This window comes from Ovis canadensis, chromosome 3, assembly GCF_042477335.2.
Source record: "Ovis canadensis isolate MfBH-ARS-UI-01 breed Bighorn chromosome 3, ARS-UI_OviCan_v2, whole genome shotgun sequence".
NCBI classification, from domain to species: Eukaryota; Metazoa; Chordata; class Mammalia; order Artiodactyla; family Bovidae; genus Ovis; species Ovis canadensis.
Genome location: NC_091247.1, coordinates 226415346 through 226431774, shown reverse-complemented (window position 1 = coordinate 226431774; position 16429 = coordinate 226415346). Strand labels below are relative to the sequence as shown.

The 16429-nt window shown below is 52.9% G+C and overlaps 1 protein-coding gene across 1 annotated transcript in view; it reads right to left on the bottom strand.

Moving 5' to 3' along the window:
• Positions 1–1471: 1471 nt before the first annotated feature.
• SAMM50 (SAMM50 sorting and assembly machinery component) overlaps positions 1472–16429 on the bottom strand; it is a 31209-nt gene continuing 16251 nt past the window's right edge. Inside the window, exons 11-15 of the mRNA XM_069581713.1 lie at positions 14978–15048; positions 13659–13726; positions 8702–8848; positions 7534–7675; positions 1472–1675 (exon numbers count right to left, since the gene is read on the bottom strand). Of these exons, the coding sequence (XP_069437814.1) occupies positions 1630–1675; positions 7534–7675; positions 8702–8848; positions 13659–13726; positions 14978–15048 (474 nt within the window). The 3' untranslated portion in view covers positions 1472–1629. The remainder of the gene's footprint in view (positions 1676–7533; positions 7676–8701; positions 8849–13658; positions 13727–14977; positions 15049–16429) is intronic.

Here is a 16429-nt window from a genome sequence, read left to right as displayed (position 1 = left end):
CCCAGCCGGGGTCATGGGGGTGGGGAGGGATATCCCATAGGAAACTCTCTGGCTAAGGCCCTCTGGGGCACCACCTGCACCCCTGGACATTTTTACAGGGCACCATTTTTAGAAGTATTCAGAGGAGGTTTAAATTGTTAAAACTTTCTTCTCATGTGGCTAATTAAGTCTACCCTAAAATATTGAGAGATAGATACTAGGTGTGTTAGGCAGGATAAAGGTTCCCCAAAGATGCCCACCTTCTAACTCCTGGAACCTGTGGGTATCTGACTCAGTGTGGCCGGGGCATTATTAGATTGTGGTAGAACTGAGGCTGCTGACCATCTGATGGTAACATCAGGCCAGCCTGGAGTGTCTGGTGGGCCCAGCAGTCACAGGGGCCCAGAGACGAGGCAAAGAGTCAGAGGGAGACGGAAGCCTGAGCTGTGGGCTTTGAAGACACAGGAAGAGGCCATCAGCTAGGGATCGTGGGCGCCTCGGGAAGCTGGGAAAGGTCAGGAAACCACCCCTCCCCTGGAACCTCCAGCAGGCATGCGCCCCTGCGGACACCCTGGTTTCAGGCCAGCAAGACCCATTTTGGACTCCTGGTGTATGGACTGCAAGGGGACAGCTCTGTGTCACGCTGAGCCTCTAGGTCCGCGGTGCTTTGTTAGGGCAGCACAGAAGCGGATTCACACGCCTTTAATAACGAGGCGGCCGCGCCTCCCTCCCGAGAACACGCCCTCCCTCCCTGCCTCCCTGACGTCAGGCTGGTTCATCCTTGCAGGGCGCTCACACTGGCTGACAGGGCCCTGAGCCTGCAGCCCCACAGAGGCCCATCTCAGCTGGCATCGAGTCAGAGCACGCACGCCCCCCAGCGGCAGGCTCTGCGGATCGCTTCATGGAGAATGCCCATCGCAGTCACGAGGATTTGAGGCGGGGCTCACAGTAGCTTTGAGAAACAGCCCAGATGGACTATTTCAGTCAATCCACCAAAAAATATAATAGTAATGATGATAATGAGAGTTGTTAGTCACTCAGTCCTGTCTGACTCTGAGACCCTATGGACTGCAGCCCGCCAGGCTCCTCTGTCCATGGGACTCTCCAGGCAAGAATACTGGAGTGGGTTGCCATGCCCTTCTCCAGGGGATCTTCCTGACCCAGGGGTCGAATGGGCATCTCCTGTACTGGAGGCAGACTCTTCACCACGGAGCCAGTCACCAGGGAAGCCCAGGGATGAGGATACTAATAACACTTTCTAATGCTGTTTTACAGTTTGCTAACAGCCATCCCATTGCTGATTCCACCTAACCTGTGGCAACTGAGCACTGAGACCCAAAGAGTCCGGGATGAAAGGGGAATCAGGAGACGCCTGACCGGCCCCTCACCCAGCGGCACGCACGAAGGAACACGCACAAAGCCACCTGACCTCAGAGAAAGTGGCATGCGCAGCCTCGGAGAGGAACTCCCATCCACGACGCGCCCGAGGATCTGTATTTGAAAATTTATTGACATGGTTTCCCACAAGGACTGCAGTCGAAGGATCCGTGAAGCGTGTCTGTCTGGAGAGAGAGAGAGTGGCCCCGAGAATGTCAGTGCTGCCCGGGTCCTGGAGCCGCTGCTGGGGGGCCGGGGGACGCGCCGCATCCACTACAGGAACCTGATCCCAGCTCCAAACTGGACGCCGTCACAGATCCTGGAAAACAAAGCGCTTTCTCTTAAGACAGGAAGTCAACGCTCGGGTCTGCCTTGCTCACCCCGCTGCTGTCGGATCCAGAGACGTGCACGGCTCAAACACAAGGCCCACAGCCCTGCCTCTCAGGAGGCCCGGGCCCTCCTGGCTGCTCGGCCTCACCCGCTGGCCCTGGCTGCTCCCTCCTCTGCCTTTGGAGGACGGACGAGGGAACGAAACGGGAGACACAAATCCCCCTCCCTGCTTCCTCCTCTACTCCTGTTTCCCCAGTCCTGACCCAGCTGGAGACAACAAGAGGACCTCGGAGCAAACAGTCACCAACAGCAAAACTCTGGTGGGGGCGGTGGAGGTGGTGGGGGGAAGCTTTGTTTGTTTCTAAGGCTACCAGGATGTCCCAGGGAGGTCGGGGAGGGAGCTGGGAGGGCAAAACCAGAGGAGTCCCAGGGTCTGGCAACAGCAGAACCCACAGCCCCGCAGGGTTTGTCCCAACCACCTCTTTGCTCCTCTCGCAGGAAAGACACAGGAGGTCACGTAGGTTGCAGCATCTGCCACCCACCGAAACTTTCGCAGGTTCCCTTCTGTGCACTGTTGATCACCAGCTGACAGGCCCCTGGGCCCAAGTTCAGATGGGCAAGCAGGCCGAGCAGCGAGGAGGCGGCTGTGCTCACGGCAGGGTCCTGGGAGCCGAGCTCCGCACCCAGATGCACGCGTGCCCGAGGGCCTGGCCATGTCCATGACGGCCTGGCCCCTGCCCTGGCCACACACAGGCTGAGAATCACCGGCGGAGGTGCGTTCCTGGGACCCCCCCAGCGATGTCAGTGCCCACCAGGCCAAGAACCGGCCCCGGGCACGGAAGGTGGTCTCCCACGCTGTCCACCTGCTGGCCAGGCTCAGAGGCAGGACCAGGGCTGTATGGTCCTGGGGTCACAACACCAGGAAGCAGAAGATTCCAGCGAAAGCAGAGTTCCAAATCCCAACCGGCAGTTGACGATGTGTTTGTGGAACACGGCGTGTTTTTGCAAGTTCTGACAGTTTCCAGAAAAACTGGACAAGAGCAGCCCCCTCATTCAGAGGAGAGCTGACGGTGCACTGCCACGACACCTGCGCCTCGCCCTCCCCACCCCTAGAACTTAAGACGCAGGAGAGCAGACAGATAGCGGTTTTCAGCCTGAGTGAGCAGGGGACAAAATAACCTGATCAATTAAGAGACTCGACACAGAGAATCACTGCTGTTGCCACTGACCGCCTGCAGGGTCAAGGGTGCTCACTGACCGACGGCATCAGCAGAAGTCACCTGACCGGAAGGGGCAGCCACAGTCCAGCCCCAACGTGACCCTGAGTAAACCTCACCGCCGTCCTTAAATGGCAAAGACCCACAATCAGGACCGCGACTGTGTGTGCACAGCTTAATTCCGCTGAGATCCAAACAACGTGTCTTTACCTTTTATATTTTTGGGTCCATAAAAGGGGGACCAATGCCTACATTCGCTATTTAGGAAAGTGTCTGAAAATAGGCTACAAGATAAAAATAAGTCAAGTCCTAGGTTTACATGGTTCAGAAACAAGCAGGCATTCCAATAAAGGCTCGTTTACTTGAACTATATAAACAGATTAAACAGCTTTACAAGCGCATGTTTATGTTCAGAGACTGTATGAACGTGTCACAGGAAAGATACTCGCTACACATACCCAGAACGGTGTCGCTGATGCCAGGAGCGTGCAGACAGCCTCACCAATCACCCGTCATCCTATTCTGTGTCTCCTGTAAGTTGTAAGTCTGTAACTCAGGAGGCGCCTCAGAAATCCCCTGTGTCTTCAGTCGCCCCCTCCCGCTGGCACGGTCTCCGGCCCTGCAGGGTCCCCTAGCATCACGCTCCCATCCTCCCCGTGCAGGCCCCGGGCCTGAATCTGGCACGGGCAACTCAGCGGGAGGCAGGCTGACGAGGGCCAGAACTCAGAGACCCTGGTGTGTGCCCGAGGGGAAAAGGCCAGAGGAGACGGGAGGGGACGAGAGTGCCCGGAACTTAGTCCCTGCCCAACATCAAGGGCCACCCCACGCCTCGCTTCTGCCCCTGCAGAAGGGGTGCAAGCTGGTGCCCGCAGGCATCTCCTGCATCTGCCCCCTGGCTCCAGCTGTCCTTCCAGAAGTTTCCAGTCAGGTATCACCCCCTCCAGGAGGCCCTCTCACACCCTCAGCAGCCGCCACGACCCGCTTCCTGTCCTCCTCCGTCACTGACCACACGCTGCCCTCCCAGGCAGAGCCGCCCGAGTCCCCAGCGGGTCTCCAGGGACCTCCATCAGCAGGGCACAGAGTGGTCGCATCAGAGCTCAGAGGCAACGGTGTCCTGTGTCACCTCCGGTACAAAACGCACCAAGCGTTTCACTACGGTCTCCATCTCTGTAAAGGTCTGAGACCCTAATTACAGAATGACTGCGTTAACTCGGGGGTGTCGGGGGCGCTTTCTACGGATGTTCTGCACACACACAATTCCCCATCCTGCCAGCTGCCTGATTTCAGAAATAAAGATCAAACAACTTTCAGTTCTGATGAGAAGACTTCAGATGGAGCCATGCGCTGAGTGAAGAGAGCCCCCTGCACAGGGACACCGTGCACGACAGCAAGCGCTGCAACCACCACGACCCTAAGACGGACCCGCCGCCGCTCAGGGGGCGGCGCGGCCTTGTGTCCTGGTCCAAATGTCCCGTGCACGGCCTGCTCCCTCCTTCCGGAACTCACAGCTGACATTAATATCTGAACTACTTTTCTCAAACTTAACCTGAAGAGAGGGAACAGAGCGCAGAGGGGAACACGCCGGCTCCCTGCAGAGTCTGCAAGGCGAGTGGACCCAGCCGGGCTTCCCCAGAGCCTCGATTCTGGGAGCACAGCGACACCCAGTGGCCTCCGAGGACGCTGCACCCACACTTCAGCCGGAAGGACGGGAAGCCTCCCCAGAGCCAGTGGGGCGGGCCCAGTCACACAGCTAGGGACAGGCAGGGGCTGGGCCTGCAGCCCACCCGCAGCGCAGCCAGTCGCGGGGCCGTGGCCGCTCCTCCATGGCTGACAGTCACGGTGAAACAGCCGAGCTACAGCGAAAACGCCACCGCGTGTCCAGGCTCCCCGATAACAAGGAGCATCTGTGACCTCTTTATTTGTATGATCGGGACTAATCTCCACCAATCGTCATGGAGACAGCCTGGGTACTCTCTGAGACAGAGAAGCTGGTAGCGAGTCAAAGTGTGCATGAGGAGACAAGAGACGGTTCTCATCTTTGCACGCTTTTGCCCGCGGGGCGGGGGTTGGCACAGCCTCACCGCGGGGGTCTCTGAGCGGGCGGCGGGGTGCTGGGCTCCTCTGCTGGCGTTGGAGGTGGAGGGAACAGCGCGCACTCTGGACTCAGAGGGCTGGCGCCCCCTGGCACCCCTGACGGACACACACACCATCGTCCTGCCCACCCAGGCCCATTACGGCTTGAGAAGCGCCGGCTCGGATGGCTCTCTGTGACTCCATCCCAGGGTGGGTGCAGGGTCAGCACTGCACCTCGGCCGCTCCCTGCAAGGGATCAGTGAGCACCTGGGTATTACACCAGGGAGCCCGGGGCCACACCTGTGGCGGGCAGCTAAGATGTCACCTAGTAGACAAGCCCGGCCCTGGGCAAAGTACCCGATTGCCCACGCTGCACTCTCCCTGAAATCAGGACACGTCACCCATCGCTATTACGTGTTTCCATCACAGTGAGCCAGGCGGCAGCCCCGGGCACCCTGCAGACGGGGAGAGAGCGGGGGACCCGCTGTGCTTCCCAGGGGAGCAGCTGGCCAGGGCGACTGCACCGGTCACAGCAGCAACGTGAGGAGCAACCAGCCCTGCTGACACCACACCAGACACGGCTCTGCATGTGCACGGGGGCTCACTCAATCAGCCCCGAAACCGGCAGAGCGGTCACTACCACTAGCGCCACTGTCTAGACGTGAAACAGGCCCGGAAAGGTTACGCCACTCACCCCGGGCCACACGGCGGCCGAGCTGCGCTCCAGAGAACACCCAGCCTGAGCACCCAGACCCTCCTCGGCTCTGCTCTGTGCCGAGAACAGGCAAGGTGTGGAGGGGCGCTGACCGTGGTCAGAGCCGCAGAGAGGGCGCAGGGAGGAAGGGCTCTGACACCACGGGCGGCTTGGTGGCCCTGGCCCGAGCCAGCCTTCCAGTGAGACGGGCAGGGCAGACTGCACTGGGCCGACGGCCACAGGGGACTCGGCTGATGGATGCTGACCCGCGCCTAAGAACACAGCCTGGTTGGAAGGCCCCCGACACAGCCCCTCCCAGAACACCGCCACCCCCCTGCGCTGGGTGAAACCAGAACACTGACACCCCCCGACACAGCCCCTCCCAGAACACCGCCACCCCCCGCGCTGGGCGAAAAGAGGAGGGAGCGGAGGCGGCAGGGGACCCCCTCCAGCATCGCAGACCACAGCTCGGTGCCGGACGCCTGGGAGACGATGGCTCAGCATCACAGCGGACCACAGACAGAATGCCAAGAAGAAAAACACACAGCCGTCGAGACTCTGAACTGCGTGCGTGTGAAGATACTCAGAGGTTAACAGAAACACGTGGCCTCCCCACCCGCACAAGCTGAGGCCCGAACCCTAAGCCCACGTGACGGGACCTGGAGAGGTGACCCAGTCACCACAGACGAGGGAGCTCAGCCAGGACGGGGTCCTTGGTGGGCTCAGTGTCCCTGTGAGGAGAGACACCAGAGACCTTGCTCTGTCCCCAGGTGAGGACACAGAGAGAAGGTGCCACCCGCCAACCAGGAAGGGCGCCCTGGGCCACGAACCGAACCTGCCAGCATCCTGACCCCAGCCTTCCCAGCCCCCAGACAGTGAGGGATCCACGTCTGCTCTCTAAGCCGCCAGTCCATGGTATTACATACTAATATGATGATATCTCTGGAGAAGGCAATGGCACCCCACTCCAGTACTCTTGCCTGGAAAATCCCATGGATGGAGGAGCCTGGTAGGCTGCAGTCCATGGGATCGCGAAAAGCTGGACACGACTGAGCGACTTCCCTTTCACTTTTCACTTTCATGCATTGGAGAAGGAAATGGCAACCCACTCCAGTGTTCTTGCCTGGAGAATCCCAGGGATGGGGGAGCCTGGTGGGCTGCTGTCTATGGGGTCACACAAAGTCAGACACGACTGAAGCGACTTAGCAGCATGATATCTCTGGGCTTCTTGAACTTTCTAAAATGAGCACCAAACACTTCAAGAAACAGCATTAATTTCTTCTTCAGCACAAATCCATGACAGCTGGAGAAATGCCAGACAGCCTGTTCCTCTGCTGCCCAAAGAAGGCTCTGGAGGGTGCAGAGCTGCGTCTACCCCAGCCTTTCCGGCTCCCGGCCTGTAAAGGCCCCACAGCAACACCTCATCCCCCTCAGCACAGGCCAGCAGCGCCGGCCACCACCTCCAGCCAGCCTGCCCGGAGGGCTCCCGCTGCTCGGCAACAAGTGCAAACAGCGTGAGGTCAGGGGACAAGGATACCCCACAGCCTGTCCTCCAAACCAGATGGAAAGAAAAACCCCGCGGAGAAAAGTCCCTGTATTTTCACTCCTTTGCCAACTATTCAATTTCTCCTAAAGTCTTGAATCTTAAAGGCTGCTGGTGAAGTGATTGCTGCTGCTGAGTTGCTAAGTCGTATCTGACTCTTTGTGACCCCGTGGACTGTAGCACACCAGGCTTCCCTGTCCTTCACGATCTTCTAGAGTTCGCTCAAACTCCTGTCCATTGAGTCGGTGATGAAGCAGGTTCAAACAAAGTATGGTGATGGGAGAGTGCCATGTGCCTCTCGAGAGGACCCCCGCACCTACCTGTCCCCGCGCTGCACGCCCATGGGGACGCAGTAGTTGAGCTCCAGCCGCGCGATGTTGCCCAGCCTGAGGACGATGCCTGCCCCGTAGGACCAGCGGATGCACTCGGCCAGCTTCCGGATGTGGGCTTTGGGGCCCTCCCCTGAAAAGATAGGGGAGGGAGGCGTGACCAACCGCACGTGGCCCCCCGACTCGCTGTATGCAGACAGCCCCAGCTCTCACTCTCCGCGTGGCCTCCGATCATCGTGAGAGCCAGGTCGAGCTCTTCGAGGAGAATGCACGAAAGTGACATTAGGTCCAAACTCAAGACGGGGCGGGGGACCACACTGCCTCGCCGCCCCAGGACGCGGGCCTCTCCATTCTCTGGGCCCGGCGCATTCTGGTCCCTTTGCCTAGGATGGCATTTTCCCCATCCTCTGAGCACCCAGGAAGCTTGACTCCAAGCCTTGGTTTCTAGACACCTCCCACGCCCCTGCTGCTGGATACGTCTGTGCCCCTCACCCAGCCCTGAGCTCCGAGAGGAAGAGATTGGTTCTGCAGCTTTAATGACCGGCACAGAGTTGCTGCTTGAGAAATGTTTGCTAAACAAATACTTTTCTTTTTTTGGCAAGAGAGCACCAGATGGTTTTTCACGTGTTTTCGTCACCTAACCAATCGCTTTGCTCTGGGCGTTGTATCAGATGATGTGGGCATCGAAGGCGAGCACGTGTGTGCACGCTCAGTCGTGCCCAGCTCTTCACGACCCTACGGATGGTAGCCCACGAGGCTCCTCAGTCTATGGAATTTTCCCAGCAAGAATACTGGAATGGGTTACCATTTTCTCCTCCAGGGCATAGTTGGTACATTTAAAGATGACATAATCTAAAACAGGGGCTTCCCAGGTGGCTTAGGAGTAAAGAACCCGCCTGCCAATGCAGGAGACACAAGGGACCAAGGTTTAATCCCTGGGTCGGGAAGATCCCCTGGAGAAGGAAGCGGCAACCCATTCCAGTGTTCTTGCCTGGAAATCCCCTGGACAGAGGAGCCTGGCGGGCCACAGTCCATGGGGTCAGACACGGCTGAGCGACTGAGCACAGCAGTCTAAAGGAGACAGATCCCTGCTCGCGTCCTGTTCTTTGAAACATAAGGTCAGGTGTGCCGACTGGCCGCTAAGGAGTCCAAGTCTTACCGTAGTTGAGGTTGCAGAGGTTCCCTGCATTGAGGAAGAAGTGTGTCCTGAAGAGCTCGCCAAAGCCGCCCTGGCCGGGCCGGAAGGGTAACGGGGTGTACAGGTGCAGCCCGCCGGCCCAGTAGGCTTCCCCACCCAGGTAGTCACCTAGGCAAGGAAGGAGCGCAGATCAAAACGAGGTCACAGGTTCAAGACCACCCCGACGGCCCCCCATGAACAAAAGCGAGGGGTGTGCTGTGATCAGGACACACTCCATGCCCGGCCCACGAGCAACTGCTCTTCTAACCGCTGAGGCTGTCGGCCTCCTTTTAAACAATGTTTCTTATTCTCTTGGTTTGTTTTATAATTTGCTTTAACTGAGAAAAAAAAAAAAAAAAGCTAATACATCATTTAAGAAAGAATGAAACCAGTAATTGATCGTATCTGTGAAATGCTTAGAATAAAACAAGCGAACTAATGGAAATCGCTTTCTCCGCAACTGCAGATGACCAGATCATTGTTGCTTGGCAAATGAAATGCATTATTCTGCAGACATTTCAAGACTGCACTACAGAGAGACAAAATGCAGAAAATGTCTCCGCAGTTTCTGGAAATGGTCAGACTAGCTATTGACCCAAAGGTACGGAGGGCCTGCTCCCCGCTGCATAAGGACACCATCCCAGCTCAACATCTTCACAGAAGAGGCTCGTTCTCAAAGGTTCATGACCACTTGGGGTTTTGTTTGTTTACATAATGCATAATAATACAAATTACTTCTACAAATGTCCCTACTATTTCAACTACAAATAGCCACAACATTAAAACAAAACCCTCTGAACTGTTTATACTTTGTTACTAAATACCATTTGTAAAGTGCCTCGGTCTCCTTTAATACAAAATGACCCGACATGACAAAGACTACAGGTTGTCTCCAAGATTAACCTCAAGGGATGAACTGCTTATTCACTTAAGAGACTCCAGCGTCTCCTCACCCCCGTCAACATTGAAGTTCTAGAGGAAACAATGGACCGAGAACAGGAGATCAACCGGGCCCGCTTTTCATTTCCCAGCAAGTGTTCCTCTCCTTCCTTAAATAACCTCTTTTATTCTCATCATGGGAGTATAAAAAAGGAAATTCTCCTTTAATTTCTGCCATTAAGAGAAAACCAGCTAACATCCCAGTGTCCTTCCTTTCAATGAATTACAAGGAAATATTAAATAAGAAGATAAAATGTAAGCATATATACACATATCTTTCAGTCTTGATTTGCTTTTCACTTACTATACTATAAGCACTTCCTTCTAAGACTTCTTATTCTTTGAAAATGCGATTTTGATGCCTGAATAACCACATATATGGACCATAACGCAATGACCTGTGGTTTGGTCGCTAAGTCACGTCTGCGTCTTTGACCCATAGTCTGTAGCCCACCAGGCTCCTCTGTCCATGAGATTTCCCAAGCAAGAATACTGGAGTGGACCGCCATTTCCTGCTCCAGGGTATCTCCTGGGGCACAGATGGAACCTGCCTGGCCTCCTGCAGGCAGTCTCCCACACTGGAGGCTGACTCTTTACCAACTGAGCCACCAGGGAAGGCCAATGTAACGACCTACCCCTTGACTACCGTCCTGTTGGTGCTGAACTTGAGAGTGGACGTTAACCTGTGATGGGCTTTCCTGCACAGGCACACAGTTTTAAACCATCTTGAAGTATAATATACACACAAAAAGCCCACACATCCTAAGTGTACAATGCAGTGAATTTCCAGGCCCAGAACACACGATCTAGTGAGCACCCAGACCAAGAGACAGACACACGCAGCGCCCTGGGGAGGCCCTGTGAACCCTTCAAATCACCACCCACACCAAGGGCAACCATCGCCTGTCGCCCGACAGCACAGAGCTCTTTACCCAGCCGCCACACTTTGCACAGACAGTCACAGAGCATGCACCTGCTGGGGCTGACTCTTTTCAGGGGAGGCGTATGTTTCTTAAGTTTGTTCAGGCCACCCCATCAGTGGCTCTAACTTGCTCATCCTCGCTGCTATATCATAAACCACGGTGTGAAGACACACCGTTTAGCTGCCTGTCCTGCAGCTGGCGGGCATCTGGGTTTTCAGTTTTCAGTGCTGTTATCCGTGTGTGTTAGTCACTCAGTCGTGTCCGACCCTGCGACCCCTACAGACTGTAGCCAGCCTGGATCCTCTGTCCATGGGATTTTCCAGGCAAGAATACTGGAGCGGGTTGCCATTCACTTCTAGTTCTTGTATGTGTGTGTATATATATATATATATATATATATATATATATATATATATATATATGTATATGTATATATATGTATATGTATATGTATATATCTATATGTTTTAGGCTCTTGATAAGTATTGTCAAACTGCTTTCATGAAAAGTTACGGCGATTTACACCCTTGCTCACAGAATCTTACCAATGGCCTTTTAATAGGTAATTAAATAAAACATCACTGTGTTTTAATTTTCAGGCAAATGGAAGACTCCAAAACTTTTATCTAGTCACTAAATAATACTTGCTACAATGAAAAAAGAAACTGTTACTTTTCCAAGAGAAAAGGACAGACTAATAAAAGCATCCTAACAGCAAATGAAAAGAAATAATTTATATTTTATACAAAAATTTATGCTGTGGATGATCACTATTTTTAATAATATAAAATAGGAGCAATAAAGATGTTTAAAAAAATTAAGAAAATCAGGATAGACTATTTTATAATGTAATAACACGTGTCCTATCAATACGATGTTTTTCATAACACATGGCAATTCTCTAATAAAATGTCAAGGACTGGAGAGAGTTCCCGAAACAGGAATGCTCACACTCTGCTAAACAGACTATGACTGAGCACAATATAAACCCTTGAGGATACTCAAAATCCATTAATCTGGCAATTACAACCTAGAACTTTATATTATATAGTAAAGCTTATAGAGAAACACAAAGATTGAGCAAGGTTATTCACTGACACATAGTTATTTAAAATAAGAAAGAAACAAAACAGTCTAAATGTCTAACACTTGGGATTTGATTTAGAAAGGTCACAGTATGGCAAGAACGTGAAATACGCAGCCATTAAAAATGAGAAGGCTTTTATCTTTCTGAGTCATTGCTGGTGGGAATGCAAAATGGTATCGCTATTTTGGAGGACAGTCTGGCATTTTCTTACAAAGCTAAACATAAATTTACCATACAATCCAGCAATTGCACTCCTTTTTACCCAAACGAGCTGAAAAATCTTACGTCCAGATAAAAAAAAAGCTGCACACAGATATCTCTATCAGCTTTACTCGTAACTGCAAAAAGTTGGATGTCCTACAAGCAAGATGTCCTTCAACAGGTGAACGGATAAAACACCCTGTGGGACAGCCGTGCAGTGGGGTGAGCATTATTTGGTGATAAAAAGATATGAGCAATCAAGCTATGAAAAGACACAGAGGACTGAATCACTGTAGTGGACATCCGAAACTAATGCAATACTATAAATCAGCTATACTCCAATTAAGATACACACACACACACACACACACACACACAGAGCTCCTTAAACACACACACACATATAAACAAAAATTTGATAAACACATTGACCAAAAGAAGAAAAAAAAGATACCGAGGAACCTGAAATGTGTACTGTTTTGTCAAAAAAGCCAGTCTGAAAAGCACATACACTCTATGACTCCAACCATCTGACATTCTGGAAAAGGCAAAACCAGGGAGTTGGTGAAGTTCAGAGGCCGTCAGGAGCAGAGGAGGAGGCAGGGAGGGAGGAACGAACAGGTGGAGCACAGCGAACGTTCGGGGGTGAACGCTGGATGGATGCGTGCCGTCACCCATCTGTCAAAACCCGGACACTTCACAGCACAGGCGGGGGATGCCCACGGGAACCATGCAGCTTAGTTGGTAGTAACATGTCAGTACCTGGAGAAGGAAATGGCAACCCGCTCCGGTATTCTTGTCTGGAGAATCCCGTGGACAGAGGAGCCTGGTGGGCTACAGTCCACGGGGTCGCACAGAGTGGGACACGACTGAGCGATTTAGCAGCCGCAGCAGCACATCACTGCTGGCTCATGGGTTGTGACAACCGTCCCACACTAACACAGGACTAGTGATAAAGGATCCTACGGGCGTGTACCGTGAGCTCTGCACTTGGTGCCCAAGTTTTCCATTAAACCTACAACTACTCCCAAAAATAAAGCCCATTACACAGGGTATAGTCGACATTCTATGAATCACTGCGCTGCACAACTGAAATTTATGTGATATTATAAACTGACTACATCTCAGTAAACAAATAAGCTTAATGTAAACGTGTGAAAAATTTCCAAAGTGCAGAAACACACCTTAAAAACCTTACTAAAAATCATTCATCAGTCCCATCACCCAGATAAAACCCTGACTGCTGTTTAGCTGTGTTTCCTCTAAGTCTTTTTATAAAAATGCATGCTTACTGTTTACTTTTACTATGTGCATTTTTTAAAAATTTTAAATAAAGTACACTACTTAAAAAAATTGTAGTTTGTCAATGAGATAAAATAAGCAGCCATAAAAAAATGGTAAAGTACTTATTCCTATAAACATCGTTTCACATACTGTTATTGAGGGGGTGGTGGGAAAAACGTGAGAACACAAGCGTGTAAGACAACAACACGTGTATGTGGACACGTGTGTTTAAGACCACACAACGCTCACAGCTTGAGGCGATGGGATCACAGGGCACTCTTGTGCATGTTCCGCTTAGCTATACTTTCTCATCGTCTATCATTTCCTCAACAAATAAATACTTTTCCGAGCCTGCTGGGTGACGGATGTTAGGTGTCCGTTCCGCTGGTAAAACACGAGTATCTATTATTTTGGTAATTTAAACAAACAAATACATGGTTCAAAAATGAGATGTAAGTGTAGCTTCGGTTTTTTTCAACGTGGCGTACTCTGGGGAAGGACAGACCTTCACTCTGTGGCCCGACGCTGTGCATGCTGAAGCCCCGCACGCTCGTGGGTCCGCCGAGGTAGAACCTGGAAGAGGGAAGAGCTGTCAGAGGAAGCCGCCGTCACACACCGCGAGTGCAGAGGGCGCACACTCGCTTCTGGGTGGCCCACGCCGCCACACACTGCACGTCTCAGGACTAGGGAGATGCACACGAGAACGGAGAACGCCAATAAAATCCAAGCTTTGCGGTCGGGGAGGTACTTCATCATATCAAAAACTGTGTATTCTGTTTGAGTATGAAAGAAAAAAGTTCATACGGGTTATCGTTTAGTCGCTCAGTCCTGTCCAACTCTTTGCAACCCCCATGGACTGTAGCCCGCCAGGCTCCTCTGTCCATGGGCTTTCCCAGGCAAGAACACTGGAGCAGGTTGCCATTTCCTTCTCAAGTGGATCATCCCGAGCCAGGGATCGAACCTGTATCCCCTGCACTGGCAGGCAGATTCTTTACCACGGAGCCACCAGGGAAACCCCGTGTAGGTTACAGAAACACAGAGAAACATTTAAGAGAGTAATAAAACAATCCTGTCCCTGGCAAGCAGGGTTAACAGTTGGGATTACAGTGAATCCTTGAACAACCCATGGGCTTCCCTGATGGCTGTGACGGTAAAGAATCTGCCTGCAATGCAGAAGACCCAGGTTCAGTCCCTGGGTCGGGAGGATCCCCTGGAGAAGGAAAACTGCAACCCATTCCAGTATTCTTGCCTGGGAAATCCCATGGACAGAGCAGGCTGGTAGGCTACAGTCCATGGGGTTGCAAAGAGTCAGGTACCACTGGGTGACTTTCACTTTCTTTCAGTTGAACAACTGAAAGGTTGATCCAAATATACCCTGCGGTCAGTCCTCTCTGCCTGAGCTTCCTCCACAGCCACAGATCGACCACCTCCTGGCCGTGCAATGCTGCGGTGTTGGTTGCTGAAGGCACCCACCTGTGGCTGGGCCCCCAGGATCAAACTCACTTTTGTTCAGGGTCACAGGTACTTCCTGTCAGTCGATTTTTTGTGAATGTGTATTTGTGTGAGAGTGTATACATACAAATTTATGTACACATCTGTAGTAAATTGGTGACATACTATATTTCGCATACATTTTTGCATCCTTCTTGTTTTTGAAAAATTAGCATAAAGCTATACAGGGTATTTTGAAATTAGCTTAAACTTAAAAACTAAATTAAAATGTGAAATAAGTGCTCTCCTAAATAAACTTCTTTTGTAAGAAACCGACCAGAAAGACCCAAAGGAAGCCACTTGCAAACCACCCATTCGTTTATTATTACTCACCTATCAGCAATGCTCGATGGCTTATCACCCATGGGTACCAACATTCCACCCCAGAGAGAGGCTGAAAAAACCTATTGAAATAGAAACAAACAACCGTTTTCTTCCAGCGTTTCTTTCCTTCCAACGAGTATCAGCAGACAGAAAATGCACTGAGGTCTGGTCGCAGCCCCACGTGTCTGGTGCAGAGCTCTGGGCTGGGGCGTGAAGGCTGCAGAAGGGAACTCCTGGCTCGGGCAGGGGAGGAGCCACAGCTCGAAGCGTTCTGAGGATATCTGCGTAACTTGCAACTTCAAGTTTCAAGACATACAAGAGATAAGCAAAGAAAACAAGCCCAAACCCTCAGCAGGGCCTGGCTCTGACACTGGGCAGCCCCCTCCCTTCCGAGAAGCCAAGCCCAGTGGGCCATGCCACGGGCAGATGGGGGAGGGGGACCAGGTCCCGACAAGGGAGTCGGCATCCAAAGGCCTCTGTGGCTTGGCCTCACGTCCTGAGGACGCCTGGCCTCTCAGGAGAGGGAGGCAGCAGGTAAGAAAATGTCACAGGTAAGAAATTCAGGGCTTTGCCAGTGGCTCCGTGGTGACGAATCCGCCTGCCGATGCTGGAGACACAGGTTTGATCTGGGAAGGCCACAGGTGCTGCAGAGCAACTGAGCCCACGCACCCCAACTACTGAGTCTGCACTCTAGGGCCCGGGAGCCCGCGCTCTGCAACGAGGGAAGCTGCCACAGTGAGAAACCCTCACACCCCGACCAGAGAAAAGCCTGCAGAGCAATGAAGGCCCGGCACGGCCAAAAATAAATAATAAACTAAACAAATGAAAAAAAATGAATGCAGAGACACACACATCCAACCCAGCCCTCGGGGACAGCGCTTCCGTGTGACAGGTCAGGGTCGGGGCGGTAAATGATCCCATGCGGGGATCCAATCTTCACGCCACGTCATCCCCGCCCAGAACTGCCCCAGTGATGCCTGAGACCACAGTGGGCCCTCTAGGCTCCTGACCCCTGGCCATCATCATGCGCCCCCCCATCTCCTGAGTGCTCCCCACAGGCTTCTGCCCAACTTGTCCTCTTGGGGCAAAGTCCACGTCCTTGAAAGCTGCCCAGAGGGCTCTTTTTTAGAAGCTTCTGTAGGAAGAATCACAGATGAAAACTGGGGCAGAGTGGGCAGAGAGGGCCAAGAGTACGTTCTATTCTGAGAAATGCGTCTTTGCTCAACAACGGGAGAGATTGCCGCAGAACACGGCGAGGGGCTGGGGCCTGGCACGCAGCGGGGCGGCCGCCCCTTGGACAAGACGTTCCTGGCAGACTGTTCTCCCCGCCCCCGCCACCCAATGGTCACAACCTAAGGGAGGGGGGCGACAAGGAACACTGATGCCCCGCCCCAAGACAGGCCCACCGTCCTGCCTGTCCCGCTGAGCTCAGTGACCACAGGAACCCCAGGTGCCCCCACG